At 36.5% G+C, this 20,423-nt stretch overlaps 1 protein-coding gene across 1 annotated transcript in view; it reads right to left on the bottom strand.

Annotated features, from left to right (window-relative positions):
• Window positions 1–735: 735 nt before the first annotated feature.
• TTBK2 (tau tubulin kinase 2) overlaps window positions 736–20,423 on the bottom strand; it is a 72,798-nt gene continuing 53,110 nt past the window's right edge. The window contains exons 13-15 of the mRNA XM_019471620.1: window positions 18,975–19,223; window positions 3,969–5,239; window positions 736–2,940 (exon numbers count right to left, since the gene is read on the bottom strand). Coding sequence (XP_019327165.1) covers window positions 2,472–2,940; window positions 3,969–5,239; window positions 18,975–19,223 — 1,989 coding nt within the window. The 3' untranslated portion in view covers window positions 736–2,471. The remainder of the gene's footprint in view (window positions 2,941–3,968; window positions 5,240–18,974; window positions 19,224–20,423) is intronic.

Below are 20,423 nucleotides of genomic sequence, written 5' to 3' on the forward strand. Positions count from 1 at the left end.
AATAGCACAATGGGACCAAATTCTCTTTATGGTATACTGTAAGAAAACATGAGGAAAACAGGAAGGAAAAGATGGAATTTGTTGTTGTCACATTCATCTGTTAGGTGTTCATTGACTGTCACTGCTCCTATATGACGAGCATTCATAATAATTAAGAACTCACATATGAAATAAAAAAGAGTAACCATAAGCCTTATTTGTAATAAAAAATAAAAATACCTTTGTGTCTCTGTTCTTGTTCCATATGCAAACGCACACACAAAATTATAAAGAAAAAAAGCAAGCTGCAAGACAAAACATTGGCTGGTTGAGAAATCAGCAGTCCTTCAATCTTGTACCAAGGTATAAAGGCTATTAGAATTTGTGCATTCCAGAAATTTTGGAGGGGAAATAGAAGATGCAATGCCAAAAGTATTCAGGAACTAACAGAAAGGGAACTGTATTATTTGTGGTCCATAAATTACAAATGAAAAATGAGAAACAATGAGTTTATATAAGCATATACATATATGTATATATAAATATTTATATTATATAATTTACCATGAGGACATGCAATTATTGGTATAGCACCTATTATACAATATAATACAAAGGAATAGGACTTTCCAATGTTTCTTCAGAAAAAGCAGGTATACCCTACCTATTGCATTCATCTGTAGTGCTTGAAACCTGAATGAAATTAAGGTTCCACACTGTGCTACATTACGTATGGGAAACAATATACATATTCATAGTAAGAAAAGGAAAAGAAAAAAAATCAACATAGTCTGACAAAGCAAGTGAAACTCAGTGCAGCTCCAGGGCAGCTTTAATGCAGCATTAGAATGTGTTAGCTCAGAGACAAAATATTCCCTTTTTAATCCAAAGGTATTCATTTGGCAGAGGTTAAATAAAAAAGCACAGATGCTGGCTGGAGAGGCATATGACTACAGCAAGCAGATCAGTGACTGACAAGTCTCCTATGCATCCAGTGTCCCCAAAACAGGAATAATTAGGGAGAGCTGGCTGCATCTTTCTCAGGCTTGCGTTCTTGTGTGTTACTATGCTGACCCACTATTCTCTTCTGAATATAGCAAAAGGTGCTGTACCGTTATGTTCCCTACAGAGATCCTGTAGAGCACGAGATATTAAGTAACTACCAAACAAAGTTGGAGGAATTAGACACCATGGACTTTACTGACAGACAACAAAGCTTGGCTATCAAAAAACCATTTGGGCAAAAGAATGACAAGAATCCAACACAAAAAATATCTCAGATTGCTTTCTGTATATTTTGCTTTGATGACCAATATTCGTACCCAGATTTTGTAAGGCTGTTAAGTGTATTTCTGTCACCTATAACCTACCAAGTTCACAAAGCAATCTCCTCATCTCTGTTTCATCTTTCATGTTTTTATAAAACACATGTCCAAAAAGCAAATCTTGGTTGGTAATCATCTCTGCACAGTAAGATCCGTGGTTTAAGTGATCCATAAACTAATGGAAAAACAAAAGCCAGCAATAACAAGTGTTCCTTTTGCAGTTGAGTTAAGGGAAAAACGGTACTTCTGTTTTCTAACTTGTTTTCTAACATACATTGCAATTTATTGTAAATCTGCAACGTTCAGTGAAGTGCAGACATCTCCTCCTTTCTCATTTCCTAGACGGGAATGCTTTTCCAGATTCTACTGAACGCAGTTTGAAGAACCCCACTATGACTCCCAAAGAAGTGTATGATATAGAACTGAGAATTAGCTTCTTGGAGCCTAATTAGTACTAAACAAACTTCTAAAGAATATAGCTATAAAAACATCTTGGCAAATGTTAATATTAATTTTTAAAATGTCATCAGTGTCAAGAAGGGGCAAGGTATATGATACTTCCTTAGGTAAAAAATCTGTGCCATGGTAGATAGTGGACAAGATGAGCACTGAGTGACTCAGAGATGTGTGCAGCTTAAACTGGAAGAGACTTAAGGTAGAAATACCATCACCTTCTAAATTGTGTGCTTTTTTAAAACTGCAGAGACATGCTTAAGCCGTACTTATGTCCAAGAGGTGACGTCATTTTGGGAATAAACTTTTCAGGTTTTCTTACACACCCCTTGAGTATGTAAGGCCTTAAACAATTAGGCCAAATCTTCTAGCTAGGTAAACTAAAAACATAGAAATAAATACCCTTTTAAAACACTCAGAGATTTTTTTTTACTTTAAATACATTGCACCTCTTTGACTACCTAGTCATTCTTATCCTGGCCTCTACTTCCCCTCTTGCAGATCTGCTTGCTGCCTGCTCTTAGGCAATGCCACTTATTTACACAGTATGCTTTCTCATGAATAGTTTATGATGCTTACTTTCTTTAAAAAGCGCAGATTCAACACAGGTTTTTTTTAATATACTTTTCTTGATTATTTTTTTAAATACACAGTACACAGACACAACATGCATCAGATTTAGGAGGAGGCTTTATACCTGTCAAGGCCCAGTTCCTATCTGCTAAGCTTAGTGGTTGATTTGCTCTTTCCTGTGGGAGTCTTAGTGTTTGGGGAATGGTGGAAGGAACTGCCAGATCCTTTCAGACCATTCTTGCTTGGTTTGTTGCAGCAGTGCTCTTGTTGGCAGGATCTCCTAGAAGATGAGGAGCCTGAATGGCTAGGAGGTGATTTACTCCTCCCAAGATGTGGGGATGAACTCCTCTGATCATGATGGGGTCTCCCAGCCCGGGACGGAGAAGAACTGGCAGTACGGGGTAAAGAAGAGCTCCTAGGGGAGGCACTGGGACTGCGTCGGGGGATGACAGGGCTTTTGGGTGGTGTTTTTGGACTATGTGGAGATCCTGGACTCTTACACTGGGTAGAACTCCTTGGTCTTTGAGATCCATTCTGTAGGATTTGAGCCAGATGAGAGATAAGATCTGAGTCCGAGCTGCTACTCCCTAGGACTCTGTATCTGCGTAACCTTAAGAAGAAATGAAGAAAGATTATTTCTGTTCCCATCTATTCACTAAATTTCATATAGAAACACAGTACCACTGGAAACTAGAGATGAACTAACATTGCAGAACAGACATCTGGAGCTAAACTTTCATATAAGGTAGAGGTGTTTGGATCTAGACTTTGGTCTCTGTGTTGTTCAGATCAACACAGTATTTATATTTGCATAAACTCACTCACATAAACAGCCTAAGTGTTTACAGGAGAACTGAAATTTCCTGGTGGTGCTGGAAGAAGTACACTGAAGAACAGTGCTTATCGCCTCCGTTCCAGAGGGGTACATCCATTCCTGCACACCATCAGTACACTCCTATACACAATTTTAAGGGATGAAAAGGCACACCACAACTTCCTTCAGAGGATTTCGCGCTACTGTATCAAAATTCTCCTTATCCTGGTAATGTAGGCACTGAAGAAACTAGATCGTGGTTGTCTGTATACAGAATTGGCAAAGGGGGCCTTCTAGAATTCACTCTGCCCTCCTTTAATTAGTTGTTTTTACTTAGCCATGATCTGAGCATAGCTAACTAACTCAATACAAGAGCTACTACTCAATACAAGGAGATTCAAGAGCTGGAATCTCCAAATCCGAATACTTAAAATGGCTACAATAAGAACAGTTTAATTTTCAAAGGGGCTGGATATGACAGATCCTATTGATTTCTCTGGGTTTGTGAATAATCAACAGTTCCAGAAAAGTGACCCCACTTTAAAAAAAAAGTATAAAGATTTAGTTATAGAGAGGTTTCAAAATAATGAATACACATCTATTGATGTACAAGGTTTAACGGTGAAGCAGGCTCATTCTTGTGTAACAGCCTGTCCTCATTCAGTCTCCAACAATGTAAGAGTTCTCAGAAAATTGAAGCCCAGCATTTTAAAAAAAATAGTTAAAGGGTGGAACTTCTACAGGATTACATACTGCATAGTAACTGCAGTCTAGCTCAAATCCATTTGCAACCTGAAAACCTGTTTCTATTTTCTCTGCATTACCTAGCTTCTACCCCAGGTCTAGTGGGCGGTTTTCCTGGTGGTGGCCGAGGAAAGAACTGAGCTGAACTTGAACTGGTGACTTGATCAGTGGTTGCCCAGGACACTGGCCTTGGAATTTTGCTTTTTCTGGACTGAGGGCTGCTTGGAGATAAAGCGCTATCTTCCGTCTGCTTGCTGAAATGAGAGTCCAGTGTTAATCTAGAAAATGAGGATAAGACATCATCCTCAGAGAACGGTACTGGAGTGCCAGCCATTTTTTCCTCCAGTGACTTATCAGAGGCACTTGAGAGGTCACCAAGGAAAGATTTGAATTGTCTCTTTTCCATAAGTAGTCTGACCAAGTCTGTCTGATGGGCCTTTTTTAGAAGAAGCTTTTCCTTTGCTGAAACAGGAGAAGAGGACTCTGACGTTGAGTCTATCTCTTGTGCTAAAACTGGGATTCGGCTCTGCCGGAATACAAAAGGAGATTTAACTAAGTCCTTCTTAGATCGATGAGAATTCTCATTTTCTGAAATGCAGTGGAATAACTCTCCATTTCTGGGAGCATTTTTCTCTTTTTTGTCCTCCTGGTGCAAAAAAGTAGTAAGGGCCACTTGGTGGCATTTCAAGTCTTGGATACGGACTTCTTCCTTATCAGAATGAAAACCATTTTCCTGAATTGGTGCTATTTTGCTTGCCTGTCTATTAACATGTGATTTGGTAAGTCTGGAGGGAGAAAATTCTGATGTTTTAGGTGCTATTGACTTCAGAACCTCATCTTGACTTGGCACCAAACAGACGGGCCTTGGCTTTGATTCTTCAGCAGCTTCAGTATTCATTAGAGGTTCTTCCTCTGCAGATTTTGAGTTTCCTGGCAAAGAATTCTGTTCTTTGCTTAGCATTTCAATAGCATCCTCATAAACCACTGGAAGCCTTTCTTCCTCAGCCTCCTCTACAGGAATATTTTCAAGTTCTTTCTCTTCCTGTATCCCACTACACTGTTCAGGTAGGTCCTTTTGGCCACAGTCCAGGACGTTGACACATTCTTTGACAAGTCCTTCCCTGTCAAGCACCTCTTGGCTGATATTAAGTACCAAATCTGGTCTGCTGGCACTAGCTGGAAGTGCATCTTCTGTCACAACCAAACCTGGCAAACTTTCCTTTGGAGAGGAAAGTTCCACGGTGTGTTCCATAGACTGAGCATCCTGCTCTCTTTTCTCTAGCTGGTGGCCACAATGAAAGCTCTCTGAAGCAGACTGTGTGGATGCCACTGAAGGTCTGGGTATTGTTATCTGCATTGGAAAATTAGAGAAGGAAAAGGTGAGAAACTCAGGAACGTTATACAGATAACATTCTTTAAATAGCATTTTTGATTCCATGTCTTCAAGATACATTATATAATGGTTCCTATGAATCACAATGTTCAAATAATACCTAACTTCATAATTTACATCTAGATAATTAGAAAAAAAAATACTCTGTTATCCCAAGACAGAAATGTGTAACAGGTAAAAACAAATATAACCTCAGTGGAAAATGTTGCAGTTACCAAGTAACCCTCCTGGAAATGAGATCCAGCCTAACAGGCAGACTTTTTATTTATTTTACATTAGTTTGAATACTCTTAGATAAGTTGTATATGAACGTAAAATCTTTAACAAGTACACAACAATATTTTTAGACAAGTACAGAAGACAAAGAACACAGTGAGGTCCAGATTCAGGAACAGACTTAAATTTCAGTTTAGGCAGAATTTAGATACTTTGTTAACAAAACAATTAATAAAAAACTTTATTTACCTAATTAAATACATCCATACCCATAATACCTACACTTTTGTCCAGAAAAACTTTCCTGAGTACCCAAATTGTAGCTATTACCTTCCCTATAGAAGCTTATGCCTTGTTTTAACTAAGCAACCTGGTTAGGACATCTCCTTACCTAAGGTCATTAAGAGATCCACAAACTAAATATTCACACATCTAAATCCACTAATGGGTCTAATCCAATTGGTATGCTTAAAGCACTCCTAAAACCTATATATAGTATTGAGCCAGAGTCCCTTTGAAAAACAGTTGATTATGATGAGTGCTGCCTCTAGTACACAGCTTAATTGTTAGAGCACATGTCCAGGAAATGGGAAACCTGCATTCATGTCTCTCTCCACCTGAGGGACAAAAGCCCCCTTCCCCCAGTTCCCACCAAGTATGGACAAAATCAGAATGGAGTTGCTTCTCACCTTTCCCGTTGAAGTCAGGCCACTGCACACACAGAAACGCAAGAGTCACGAGGTCAGAGGGTGAGAGAGCACACACAAAAGCGAGAGGAGTTTTACCTCTATGGCCAAGGGAGGAACGCACTCTCATGTGAAGAGGAGTCCTAGATTCTGGTTTATACATATTGGATTGAGTCATTTGGTAAAATGTATAAACAGTAAAAAATCAAGGGGCTACCCTTACATCTTCCCCTACGTGGACAGAGAGTTCAGCTCCTTTTTTCCTTGTATTCTTTAGCCTCATGAATCTGACACAGTTTGAGTTTGTAATACTCAGCAGAAAGTGGACGACTGGAGTCTGGGTTTGGTCATAAAGACTTTCTCGATGCACTGATGGTAGAAGAGACAACTAGTGGTAGCCTATTTCCAGTGTTGCCAGGATTCTGCTACATTACAAGACAGATTTCACTTGACTTTGTTGCAGAAATTACACATGCTGCTGAGCTTAATGGGCTTTTGCAAGAGCTAGTATATTGGTATTACTGGGTGGTAAGAAACCAAGCTCATCTGTCAGGACCCATAACAACTTATACTGTGTACTCGAACTTTACAAATATAGAACAACTCTCCAAAATAAGAAATGGGAACTGACAGTTAAGGAGATATACTCAGATTTCCCATGAGAGTATAATAGCTTCACTGAAATTTTTGCTGATTTCTTTTTTTTGCATTTTCTTCATAGTCCTGTATAATAAAATTTCCATCATTATGGGTGCACATTTACCTCCATGAAACACAAACATTCAACTGATATTATAAACAGTTCACTAGAACAAAACATGAAACAGAAATCACAGGCATAAAGCTGAATTAAAGAGAGGGCAATTATTTATGTTAAAGAAATTATTTCTATACTATAGAATGTATTCTGAACCTCTCTAATTTACCTAATGCAGTTTTTGGACCTTAACCTAAAAATGTGGAATCATATTTTTTGAGAAATTTGGAATAAAATTTGGAGAGAAAGATTTTCTTAGTTTTATAAGTAGGATTAGCTGTCAGGCTACAGAAAGTGGTATCTTTCACTGGGGAAGGGAGAAGAGCAGAAATGTAAGATAACTGAACTCTTGTTTTCCCAAGTAGACCTAAGCTGTCTGTAGCATCTTCCCCAAGTTGAGACTTATTGAAATAGGAAAAAAAAAACCAAAACCAAAACCCAAACCAAAACAAAAAAAAAACCACTGAGACCTGCAGCAAGAAGCTACTTTTTGTCTCCCTGATAATTTGTTTTCAAGTTTGGGCCAATACAGTCTCTTCATGTTTGCTGACTTAAAATGGTACATGGAGAAACAAACTGAAGTTACTTAGTTTCGGCAAAACAGTCCTCCTCATCTCCTCTTACTCTCAGTCTGGGTTCTTTCCTCTGAAAGAAACACTACTTCCCTTTTGAGTTAGAGAAGTCTTTCTTACTTCAAAAGCTTTCTTGTGAGAGAATCCAAGCACATCAGTTCAACTACAGAAAGAACAGAGGAAGTAGAATTTTTTTAAAAAGCACCTTTCCATGATTAGGTCAATTAGTGCCTAAACCTTGAGTGTTAAACAAAAATAATTTAGCAAGAACTCTGCACAGAAAGGAAAAGGGATAAAACTGGAGAAAAAATTAAGAAAAAAGGTCTAGGAAACAGGGCAGCTATTCCATAGGTTTCCATACATCTCTAGGAAGTTGCTCTAAGGCAACACATCTCCAGGTATCATACATTGAAGGACTCGCTTTCATATGACAGAGGAACATATTTTGGCCTGTCACACAAAAATCATCAGATCTCTTAGAAATTATCTAATGGGAAAATGGGTGGGTTCAGGAAATTTTAATGCAATATTGTCCTTGGAATAGCAGGTTCAGATTTTGGAGAGATCACTTGGGCATTTGCTGTCCACTCAGCTCTGTCTCCAGCTTGTTTCAATACCTTGTTCAATACCAGGGCTGCAGACAGAGTCTCCAAAGTAAGGAAATCTGGTAAAATATTTCCTTTTTCAATCTTTTCACTTGATGAGCTAGTCTGGTTGCCAATTCAAATAACACGGGAATAAAAAAACCCAGAGTTGTCTTCCACATATCTGAAGAAGGATGGCTTCCCTTAGAATAGAATGGTTCTGGTGTCCTCTCAATTTTCAGAGGTAAGACAACCTTAGTTATTTGCTTTTAGGAGGATGTTTATCTTCTTGGTACATTTCCAGAAGGGCTGAAATTGCATTTAAATCCTCCTTTGCTCAAATATGTTTACATGGAAACTCTCTTTTCCTTGTGACCTCTCTCTCATATGTCAATTCTTTCTTAGGTGAAGCCACCTCTGATCTGAAATCTATTTACATTTTTCAACAGACTTCATATCCTTTGCCACATCTGGAGACAGAATTTCCTAGTCTTTCAGGTCTATCTTGGCCAACCCAGATTCAACCCTTACACCCAAGAAATAGAAGAGTAAGCTGTTGAACAACCTACAATACAACAGGCAGGAGCTATTTGTGAAAGAAAAACATTGAACAAGTGGAAGAAGGAAAAGGATACTGGATGACTAAGTATCATCAAAGACTCGGTACTACTGAGTAGTTCACAGTTTCAGAAATGGCTTTTTGAACACAGTGTTCACTAACAAACAAAAGTTTGCTTTCTCAGATGGTCAATAAACCTCTTACTAGTCTTCTCAAAGCACAAGAATTAAATTATATCCCCGTTGGGCTTGACATTTCACCTATATGTGCAAGAAATTTAAATGGGTAATCATGCAGAAGTGCTTTTCATGCTAGGGCCGCTACAACTTCAGGTGCAGCTTTAAGAGAGAAACAAAAGAGCAAGGCCAATTTTAAAAAAATCTGGGAATGTGTATGAGAAAACAGAACTTGTATAGAACGGAACTCTGTTAAATCATAGAATCATAGAATGGTTTGGGTTGGAAGGGACCTTAAAGATCATCTAGTTCCAACCCCCCTGCCATAGGCAGGGATACAAATGCTTTCATCTGGAAGAATTTGGATGTAATAGCCAATTACTGAAGAAATGGAAGAAGCTTGTAGATGATCCTCCTAAGGCTCCTTAGAAGATTTCTTTGGGTAAAGCATCAGCTTCTCTACAAGGCCAGCCACTATAAATACTTCATGATTCCATGATTCACATGCAGAATTATAAGTAAAAAGACTGGAGGAAGTTTGGAATCCCTTAAAACAATTTTAAAAAAATATATATATAATCCTGTAGCCTTAATTATCTCATAAATAGTCTTCTCGCTTTCTTGTCTGTGAAACCTTGCAACAGAGAAGTCATAATCAAGGAGTCTGAGGCGGGCTGATCCTGAGACATGCAAAATACACCCATTTAAATTATCATTTAGTCTAATTCAGGGACTATTAATTGTTCAATACATATCTAGTTACAAAACAAATAATACCTGGCCTAATATGTAAAATTAAAAAACCCCATCATAATCATAAATAATCCTCATACTTTCTTTTCTTCTGCCACTAATTAAAATCTTATCCTATGAGATTCTATGGCTAATCACGTCAATTTTGTAAAACACTGAACCATCTAAGAAGAAAAATGTGGGGAATAGAATTTAAAATATGCTGCCTCAGCTATAAACTGTTATAAATGGTTATAAACTGTTATAAACTGTTATAAACAGTTATAAACTGATAACCAGTTTGTAACACTATCTACCCGATTATCGCAATTCCCATACTTCAACAGAAGTTATGTGATAGAGCAGATTACTGAAAATGGCTGAGACAATATATGGAACAATGAATTTGAGGTTCTCCTTTCACTCCAAAATATTTGAATGAAATTATTACCATCACAGTCTTGAATCCTTTGTCCTTCCCTAAATAATTTCTTAATTCCTTTCTGATTTCTCAAATTAGCACTTGACTGAGACAAGACATTTGACTGCATTTTCTTTGAGAAACTTTACAAGATGGTGAGAGGGATGTTAAGAAGGAAAAAGAACAAAACAACATCAACAACATAAATATCTCTTGGACATCCTTTATGACATCTGACAAACTTTCCTCCCTTTAAACCTTTGACAGGCTGCAATAGCAAGTGATATGCTTGGAAGAAATCCTCTGTGAACATATACAGCAAACTGCAGTGCATACAGCAGTGAAATACTGAGTTTTGGTCTGCAAAGCTGCTAAGTCTGAAAGATCTAAAGGTGTGAATATGGATTATTGTACAATACCAGCAGGTAAACATCTGACCTCTCAGCCATAGCTTCTTCCCTCCACTCATGCTGTCTGCTGCTTCTGCAAGCATGTCAAGTGCTGTCAGGACTTCAGGCCTCTTAGAAACATGGTGTGCAGATTTGATGTTCAGCTAATCCTGTCATTATTTGTAACTTCTCACATTAATAAGCCATTATCATATTACTTGGCATTCTGAAGACACTTTACCTAATCAGTTTACTCTTCAGAACTTCTTTCCTACCTTAGTAAAGTTTGTGTATCTATGAGAACAAACCCCATGTAGCTTTTCTCTTCTCACTGCTTTTCTTTTTCATCTATCGTTAGCTCTATCACCTACCAGGAATATGACCAATGTTAGTATGAGTCTGCAACTTCTGCAATACCAAACCACCTCCCTGAATCTTTCCAGTTCACCAGCTTCCTCTTACTTCATGATTTTTTCTTTACTTCTGTCACTAAATTTCGATTTCCTTGCACAACTATATGCCTCTGCAAAGAAATCTGAACTGCAGTTTGTATGAAAGCGTAAAGGGTATGTCCTGTAACTTGTAAAATTTTTCTTGAGTTCCACAGAGACAGTCTTTTTCTAACAAAGAAAGCATGAATTTGCCTTAATACACAGTTCAGAGATGTGAAAAAATGGCAACTGAAGCCTATTTCACCTTCCCATCTCATGCTATTATTTCTCTCTTTACAGAAACTGAATTCCTACCTTACCATGGTTATTTTCTGAAGTCACAAAAAACCTAGAGATTAAGGACTATTGCCAAGAAGCTTGACCACTTGGAGACTTTTTCTCTGGAAAGTTGGAAACTACTGATTCCATGAGGATTGTGGTTTTAGTAACAAAGCCAGTGAGTTCATATCACACTTTAAGTAGCACAATATATTCAGTATTTCTAAATCTAGATTTTATAAAACATCTAACAATCTTCAATAGGAGGTTAATTAGTTCTCCACGAGAGGTTATGTTCAAGTATACTTAGGTACTCAGCTAAGAAGCAAAATAAAACACTACAAATTAGAAGGTTCCTCCTCTAACAGAGGACACATTAAGTATGAAGTGACATTATTTTTTAATTAACGGTGCAACCATTTTTGGTATATAAAATGCAGTTAAAATATTTTCACAGTTATTATTATCATAGCTAATAATGATGTAAGCATCTTTAAGCAAACCTCACTTTGTTTCATCAGCTAGCTGTGAGAAATACATTAGTATATACTTTTCGAACTTTAGAAACAATTTTTACTACTTTTGAATGATCTTTTTGAAGCTAAGCTCTATATTAGTATCTGTCCCTACAGAGAGAATACCTGCAATTTTCAGAAACAATAAAAACACAGGCTAATAATTCCTCAGGAAACCCCTGAACTCTCATTTTCAAAGCCACATTATACCTTGTTATTAAGGACCAGTACTTTTTTCTAAAACAGTATCTTCTTTGAAAAATTCATTTGAAATGCTCTATTCTAAACCCAAGTTCAATCCAAGTAAATAGTCCTGCTTTGTCATGAAAAAAAGACATACACAGAGACTCTCAATCACATAAAAACTGCTTTTATGCATAATAGCAGTGGGGTCTGGCTACTACTGTTTAGATTAATTCTGAATATTCCTCTCCAATATATCAATTCCAATAAAGGGTCATCATGAAGTATCAGGTAATTCATACACAAGATCTGCCTTAATACCCATGTACAGATTTCAACTATGTCATTTTTTTCTGTTTGTATCTGATTCCTATGAGCTACTGTCTAATTTTAGGTTACTGTTGTGCTATACTTATGCTTCAGTTTTGCTATATACACTATATTTTTGATTTTTTGTAAAGGTACAAGTATCTTTCATATTCAAACAGCAACATTCTAAAAAAAAGCTCCAACAGCACATTAAAAAAAACAAACCAAAATTGAGGCATCCTGACTTCTGGTCCTCCAGTCAGACAGTGAATCCATCCATTTGTATGTTGTAATAACTTAAATCCAGTTCTATCCAGTTATAAGATTGGCACTATATTTGCACGTTGCCCACAGTTGTGTTATGCTCACAAGGGAGAGAATCTGCGAACACTAGAATTTCCATGGATGAATCAAACATACCAGAAGAACTGATGAAACCATGCAAGTGTAATTTTAATACAAATTCTAATTTCAGCAGGATTAAAATTACCATACACGTAAAATTTCATTTTCAAACTTGAAGTCCAGATTAAAAGTTTCTTAAAATCTCTCCTCAAAATTTTCAGGATCTGTTTGAAAGCATTATGGGTTTGCTCATGCCCACAGTGCGCTACCACCAACAGTAGTTGTAATTCACATAAAGAACTAGCTGCTTTCAGTTTGCTTATAAACATGCTTAACAGGTATCCTTTAGAGAAGACAGACCTAGAGATAGGAGTCTTATCTATACTAAGGGTCTTTCTCTTTTCTTACAATGTTTTTTTTATTTATTCTCTCCTCTGCACACAAGGAGAGAATAAAAAAAATCTTTGCAGACACAAAGATGCGATTAGAATCCAGCTTATCTTTTAAAAACAAAATACCTAAAACTTTTGGCAGCCTGTTACGTTACATAGTTTTGCTTCTGTGAAGAGGAGTGATGATAAATGTAAAGCACAGCTCCATGAAGTAGTAACAACACAGCTGATTCCATCCAAGCACTCAAGTGATCTACAGTATAATACATGTTCCCAGTAAGGTGTTTAAGCTCCTTAAAAATACTTACAAGGGCACTATCAGTTTATTCTGATCCTGTTTTGGTTGCTAGCCTGGTATTATTATGATTGGATATATCAACAAGGTAGTGTCACTTTAGCCAATTTCTGAGCTCTTTACATATATCATGTTCTGTGTTTAGAAGCTGCCTGAAAGTAGTCAGAGCAGCTATACATTTGTGGCTAGGTAATAAGTAAACACATCTACCTGTGGTTCATGTAGAGCAATAGTGTAGAATTGCCAAATACTAGAAATGTTAATAATAATTTGAAACAACCAGTTTTCAAAAATTACATAGTGGTAGCTTAGAAATACTAGACCTCCACTTAGTGCTTGTCCTAATTTTAGTGGTTTCCCTATTTTAAAAAGTTATCTCTTCCTTCCATATGACAGATCTATCTAACCAGGAGAAAATGCTAAGATGCTGATAAATTCACAAACTCCAAATAAAGAATTTTTTTCCCTGTAATTCTAGTTGGACTAGTATCATATGCGATTTTAATGATAGCAGACAAAAGATTTTAAGAGAAATATATCTAAATTAAAGATTATCTTATGGATGATATTACAGATAATATCTGCAATTATATATATATACACTATTTATTATATTAATTAGATCGATTATACCTTAACTACATGAGAAATAATCATTAGTCCTTGGGCATTATGCTCTGAATTGTAACCACCCATTTATTTCAAGAAGATTACTGTGCGAATTGTCATCACAGAAACAATTGTTGACACCAGAGTTGATCAGGTCTCCGTGGGAAATCCCACAGACCATTTAGCTTTCCTGAAACATCTTTCTTCATTCTATGCTAATGAAATTATGATGCTAGAAAAATGTACTAAATCACGTATGTTTAGGATAAGATTGACATTTAAAAAAAAAAATTTAAAAATTTGACCATTTCAGGTTCAGACAATAGATGAACCACGTGGTTATGAATTTTGGGAATCTTAAAATTACTGTGGATTCCAGAAAACATGAACATTAAAAACAATTAATATCTTTTTATAGGGGTTTTTTTTCCTACACAATCAGTGTATGTGGATGCTATTACCAAGGCTAATTTATTGTCCTGTGACCTTCACTATGACTTTTCTGCTGCTTCTGATAGAGAAACCTGCAGAAGGAGAATGGCCAAGAGGGTTCTAAATCAGGGTCACTAAAAATGCATGTGTTCTCTACAGGCAACACATTATTTGAAAAAAATTAGAGGTTCATACCGACTGCTTGTCCTCAACTGTTAATTCCTTAATTTACAACTTGGAAAGTTTCCACTGAAAGCACAGCTAACCTAACATACTGTAATTTTTAATTCTTCTTTACACCAAAGGCAGATGTGAAAAAAGCATGCCTGAAGAATTTCTCTCCTTCAGACAAAAGACCCTACTAAGCCTTGGAGGCAGCATTTAGATTTCTATGTATCAAGCAATTGCCTCTGCCACTTGGATAAAAGCAACAAATAGAACTTTTTACTTGTTTGCATTAGAAAGAGAGCGTGTAGATGAAAATTGTTCAAGAAACTTCATTATCAATATAAAATCCAGTGGCTTAAAAGACTGGGAGTAACCCGTGAGCTTATGTGTGTCTTCCAGACATCCTCTTTTTTTCTTCTAAAATAATGCTTCCTGATATTCCCCATCCTATGTATTTTTGTATGAAAAACCTACGTACTCCAGAGAAACTTACTAATGAAGAAAATAATGACACTGTAGCAGTGATCACATGTGGATTGCCTTTCAAGAACCTAACAATAACAACTGAAAACAGTAAGAATTCTGAATCTGAGCTTGCCTTTGAATCTGGTCATAAGCATTATCAAACACTTTCACCAATGATGAGTGAAAGCTGCAACATCACAGAAACTGATTATAGCCTGAAAAGGTTATAATTTATTGAAAAATTAACAGTTATTAACAGTTACCCTGTCATGAATGAGATGGTATAACTCCTGCACATTTCCTCTACTTAACTAAATCAAACCTACTGTGTATGAAACAGTTCCTCTAGCTGTGAGCTGGACTAAATCCTTGAAATTTCTACCTTGATTAAACCCAATGTTGTAAATGGTATTAGCAGCCTCTTGGGAAAAACCTAACTTAAACCTCATGCTGATTCGATATAGTTTCCATCAGGATAGGGAACAGGGGGGCATAACAATTCTGTAAACCCTGAAATCAGAACCCTTTTTGCTACAGCCAACTTTAACCATGGCAGCAGTAAAAAACCAGACTTGCTGAACAGAGAAAAGCTTTTCCCTCTTTTCCTTCCAGGACACATCTATTTGATAATGTACCATGTCTTGAAACTGAAATTCTGAAGAGGATTTTGGACAAATATATCCACTCCTGACATTTTTAATGGATAGATACAATGCTAAACCAGTTTTAACTAGCTGAATTAGGCAATCCTAATGCACATGACAACTTCAAGTTAATGCCACTGACAAATTAAAAATAATTTTAAAAGAACACTGTAACAAGAGAGGAGCATCTTTGGGGTTTTGTTTGTTTATTTGTGGTTAAAAAAGAGATTGTTATATGTGAAAACCAATGTAAACGGTCATCTCTTGCTATTGCAGACTAGTGAAACCTGCCAAAATTAGTTCATAAAAAATGGCAAAATTTACAACATTTACGTGCAGTCCTGGCTCATAAACCTAAAACATCCAAAATAAAATGACAATTATAAGGGATACGCATTCTTTCTCTAAATACCCCTTGAACATGTCAAGAAGTCTTACCTTATTCTTCCATAGGTCCCTGAATTCCAGTGAGATGCTTAAAAATTAAGGTAAATTTTTCAACTCAGATCAGTATATTATTTCTCGTCTTTGATATGAATATGAATATGATGGTTTGCATTTCCATAGCATCTTGTGTGGGAAGATTTCAGAGCATTTTGTAACTAATAATATAATTATATAACTACAAAATAATTTTTTAAATGTTTCAGTAAGGTAGATTGAGAAATTAAGACATAAGAAGAAATATATGTATAAGTGCTAACTAATTCCAATTGCTTAACCTGAGAGACACAGATTATCCTTTCCTAACACAATGAATAACCACAAAATCATTAAATTAAAATTAGCCGTCTTGTACATATCTCATTAAGCACATTAAAAAAATGAAAATATGCCAGAATGACACACAAAACTGGAATCCACCTTTGTTAAGGGATGAATCTTATTCTATAGCAGACAGTTCAGAAGTATTCTAGATGGCTGCCATAGCTAGAAGAGGTGATCTCTATCTTATTGAAGAACTAGCGCTGAGAAACCATAGAGATCAAAATCTGAGGTCACTGATTTTTACTGTTTGTCAAGACACAGTTACACATTTAGCACAATGTCTACCTAAGCAATCTCTTCATACACAGTCCTGGCCAGTAGTTGCTGCACTCACATCACCTTTTCCATTGACCTCACACAACACTCTATGCAGTCCTCTAATGAACAGAGTTCAGAGAACTTATCTGGCTGAAAAATTCACAGAAAGAAAGAAAAAGGTTATGTTTCAAGAGGATTTGCTGTACAATTTGACCATGCTATAGAGGAAAAGGATGCTAACAGCACTCTGCCCCACTCTTCAGATTCAACTACAGTCAAAGAATTCATTCTGGTTTTTGTCAGCTCTAATGCTGCCAGACTCTTTTTTTATGCTGCAAGTTGAATAACTAAGGAGAGTTGAAGCAAAATACTCCAATTCTCTTCCATAATATACATATGGCAAGAGAGGAGTTCTCTTTATCAAACAAATAAAGGTAGTCCTACATCCTATACCATCTCTGCACTAGTGAGCAGAGAATATACAGAAATTTCATGACCTCCTCTATCTGATGTCAAACTAGAGGAAGGTGGGTTACAGTTCCTGAACCCTCACTCATCAACAATCAGGAAAGAAAATCCCTTTGCTTGATTTTAGGAACAAATGTATAATTTTTGATTTTTTGATAAGTGAAAATAAATTCAACAGCACAGATCCCTGACTTCTGCAATTTGTTAGTTATGAACACTGAACCAAATTGCAAACAGCAGGAAATACACAAAAATATATTCAGTACCAAATATTTATACAGAATAATATAGAATGACATTAAAATTCTTTTTAATATTTAACTGGAGAAAAGCTTTAGGTTATCAACATGCATATTCATCTTTCATGCTGCTGGAACTTCTGGCTTGCTAAGTACCTAACATTACTGCACTGTAGAAAAGAGAAGGACTTGCAAAAGTATTTCAGTTCTTCAGTGAGCCATAAAGTACACAAGGCCTTCATTGTTGGAATGAACTAAAGAACCACGTGGCTGTAGTTTCCATAGCAAATGAAAACCTGGAAGTTAAATTCTCAGTCAGGACTTTCAAAATCACAGCTTGAAAGGGAACACAGCAGTCATGGACTTACCAGGTAAAAAGAAGAGGCTGAGAATGCTACATATAATCCTCACTCCACTCAGTAGCAGCACCTGGCACAATACCAATTCTTTTTCACATGACAAGAAAGTATATCACTTTGCAGACCCTATTAATATTGCAGCTGTATTCATTTGTTGGGTACTAAGGAAGCCAGAGAAGACCCTCTGTGCCAACCTACTTTCTTTGAGTATTGTTATCAGTTTGCTAATTATAGCTGCAATACATTCTGATTGGAAAATTTAAATCATAGATATACAGGCAAAAAAAAATTAGGTCATTTTGCACCCTGGGTAACAAACTAATCCTGAAAAATACTGAAGCTTAACTTTTAATGAGTTAATTTCTCCTAAGTCCTTTTCCCTAGTCAATACATCAGTCATCATGGAGAATGTGGTATTTTGGTATCCCATCAAGTTCACTACAATGAACATCTGGGAGCTACTGTTTGTCCGTTTCCATACATCAAGCGCAAAACTATTTTTTTATGTTCACATAAAAATCAGCCAGGAGTTGCAGGAAAAAAACCACTGCTTTTTGGTTTAACAGACAAAATACTGACATAAGTACACTAGCTACTTTGTTTGCCTTGTTACCACTCACCACTGATCCTATGGAAGTTTGAAAGAAGCTAATGTTGATGGATTACTTTTAATATCAATACTCCTGTGCATGCTTCACTGAAAAATACGTTGGAAATAAAAAGGCAACACAAACTATAACCCAAATGAAATATTAATGGTAAAATGATGATGATATGTTACGGTCTTATGCATTAATGCTATGTCATACTGCTTTACCAGTCAATGCAAGCTCACGCTGCTTTGCAAATCTCAGTATTTTTGTGACTAATACACAAATTATGGTTAACTTTAATTACAATTCTAAGCCTTCATCTTTTTCATATTGTAATGAAACTGGAAATACAAAACTATGAAAAGTCCACTTTCTCTAGTGACATTTTCCACTAGTTATCACCCCTGATAATCCCATCTTCGCTTTCTATACTGCAAGCAGTGGAACAATTCATTAATTGTTCATTCCCAAAGTAGCAATTTGACTATCTCTAGATCTTTTCTTCTCACATTAAAATCATTTAAGGTAGTCCAAATTTTAATATGTGTTCCCAATTCAAAATCCATCTGGTACTGATTACAGGAACACCTTAAAAAAAAAAAAAAAAAAGAGAGAAGTGGGACGATATATCTTCCTCAGAGAGTATTCCTGACTCTGTTCCTGAACAAGATCCATTCTTATTCCCTAACCTGATCTTTCAAAATATTTTTTGAAATATTGAAGGATGTTGTGTATAACAGTATGACTAGCATATGCCTACTACCGGACTGTGCAGAGCAACTAAAAATTTTGAACTTTGCAGATGACTGCTACAGTGCAGTCACTTTCATGAAGACAAGGCTTATTCACCTGCTGAAGTTGTGCTTTTGAGATGCGAATGACAGGGGGGAACTTGTTGCCACAGGGAATGACAGGAAGCTGCCTACGACCAGTTGAGCGGGAGGAAGAGGAGTGGCTCTCAGCTGATTGACTCCTTGGTAAACCAGCCTCTTTCAGAGGGTCCGAGTGGATGGATAGATAGGCTATAGGGCTCATGGTGCGGAGGATGGGACTTGAAATTCTTGGAGTGGAGAAATGCAGCATATGAGATGAGTTGAGCTGTGAGAACAACATGGCAGGGAAGAAAATAAAGTTTAAAAATCAATATTTTAAAAATTCTTGTTTATGTCTTGCCTATATGCATTTTCTTAGAAGACCATATTCACAACTCCCTCACAGGCTAAAAGCTGATAATTTAAGAGGTATCTTAAGTCTAATCTTCACATTTTCCATTCATTTTTAAAAACCCAGTATCAAAATCAAAAGTGAGCATCCTTTCTTTAGCTGGCTCCTACCTTCAGTCAGTCAGTCAGTAACAGTCAGGGGCAAATTTAATAAACTAACACAGTCTGTTCCAAGGACATTGCATATACAAACTAGTTGATTGTTGACTGGCCCTTGCAAATGCTTAGCACATCCGTGCAACGACATTGTTTTCTGAGCTGACTATATTTTTAGCATATACACCCATTGCAGGCTTTACAAATGTGACTGTACAACTACGGCTATAGCAGCGTATACTAAAAACCGTAGCTGACAGGATTAATCAGTAAGATTAGTACTAAATAATTTTGATGAAATTTCTCAAATATGGGATTGAACTAGAAGGATACACTGGCCTGGAGAATCCATGAACAATTGCTTCATCTTGAACTACTTCACTAAAGCATTTAGAAAAGAGGGGGGGGGGGGGGGGGGAAAGAACCAAAAAAAAGAACAGAAACTGTAAAGTCAAAGTGTTCCAAACTAATAATTTTAGAGAAAGTACTTTTTCAAATTGGTTACTGATGATTCTAATAAACCTATAGCTTTGACATACAACTCTGAAAGCAACTGATTCTTTGCAAGACCTTTTCCAGCATTGAATAAATATCTGATGGTGACACATCTAAATACCTGTAGATCAGATTGATATATACAGTTCGCAAATCTTTGTTCCAAGTATATTTAGACAAAATCACGAAGAGTAGAGATATGGAAACTTTTTGCAAGCTTCATGAAGGTGATTTTCTGTTTCCTGCCATGGTATTTGCAATTCTAATCTGTATTCCTTGGAAACAGAGAGCACCAATCAAGCATTTCAGTTTCCAAGGAAAAGGTATTTTCAATTGTGTCAATCCTAAAGCTTCAGTTCCCATAACACGTAGCTGTCTCTCAACTGGAAAAAAATAGTATTTCCAGTGTCTCATAAAAGCAACAACTGAGGATAGAAGGTACAAGAAAATTAAATTACTTAGAACTTGGTAATAAATAGAAAGT

Source organism: Aptenodytes forsteri, unplaced genomic scaffold (genome assembly GCF_000699145.1).
Source record: "Aptenodytes forsteri isolate BGI_AS27 unplaced genomic scaffold, ASM69914v1 Scaffold146, whole genome shotgun sequence".
In the NCBI taxonomy this organism is placed as follows: domain Eukaryota; kingdom Metazoa; phylum Chordata; class Aves; order Sphenisciformes; family Spheniscidae; genus Aptenodytes; species Aptenodytes forsteri.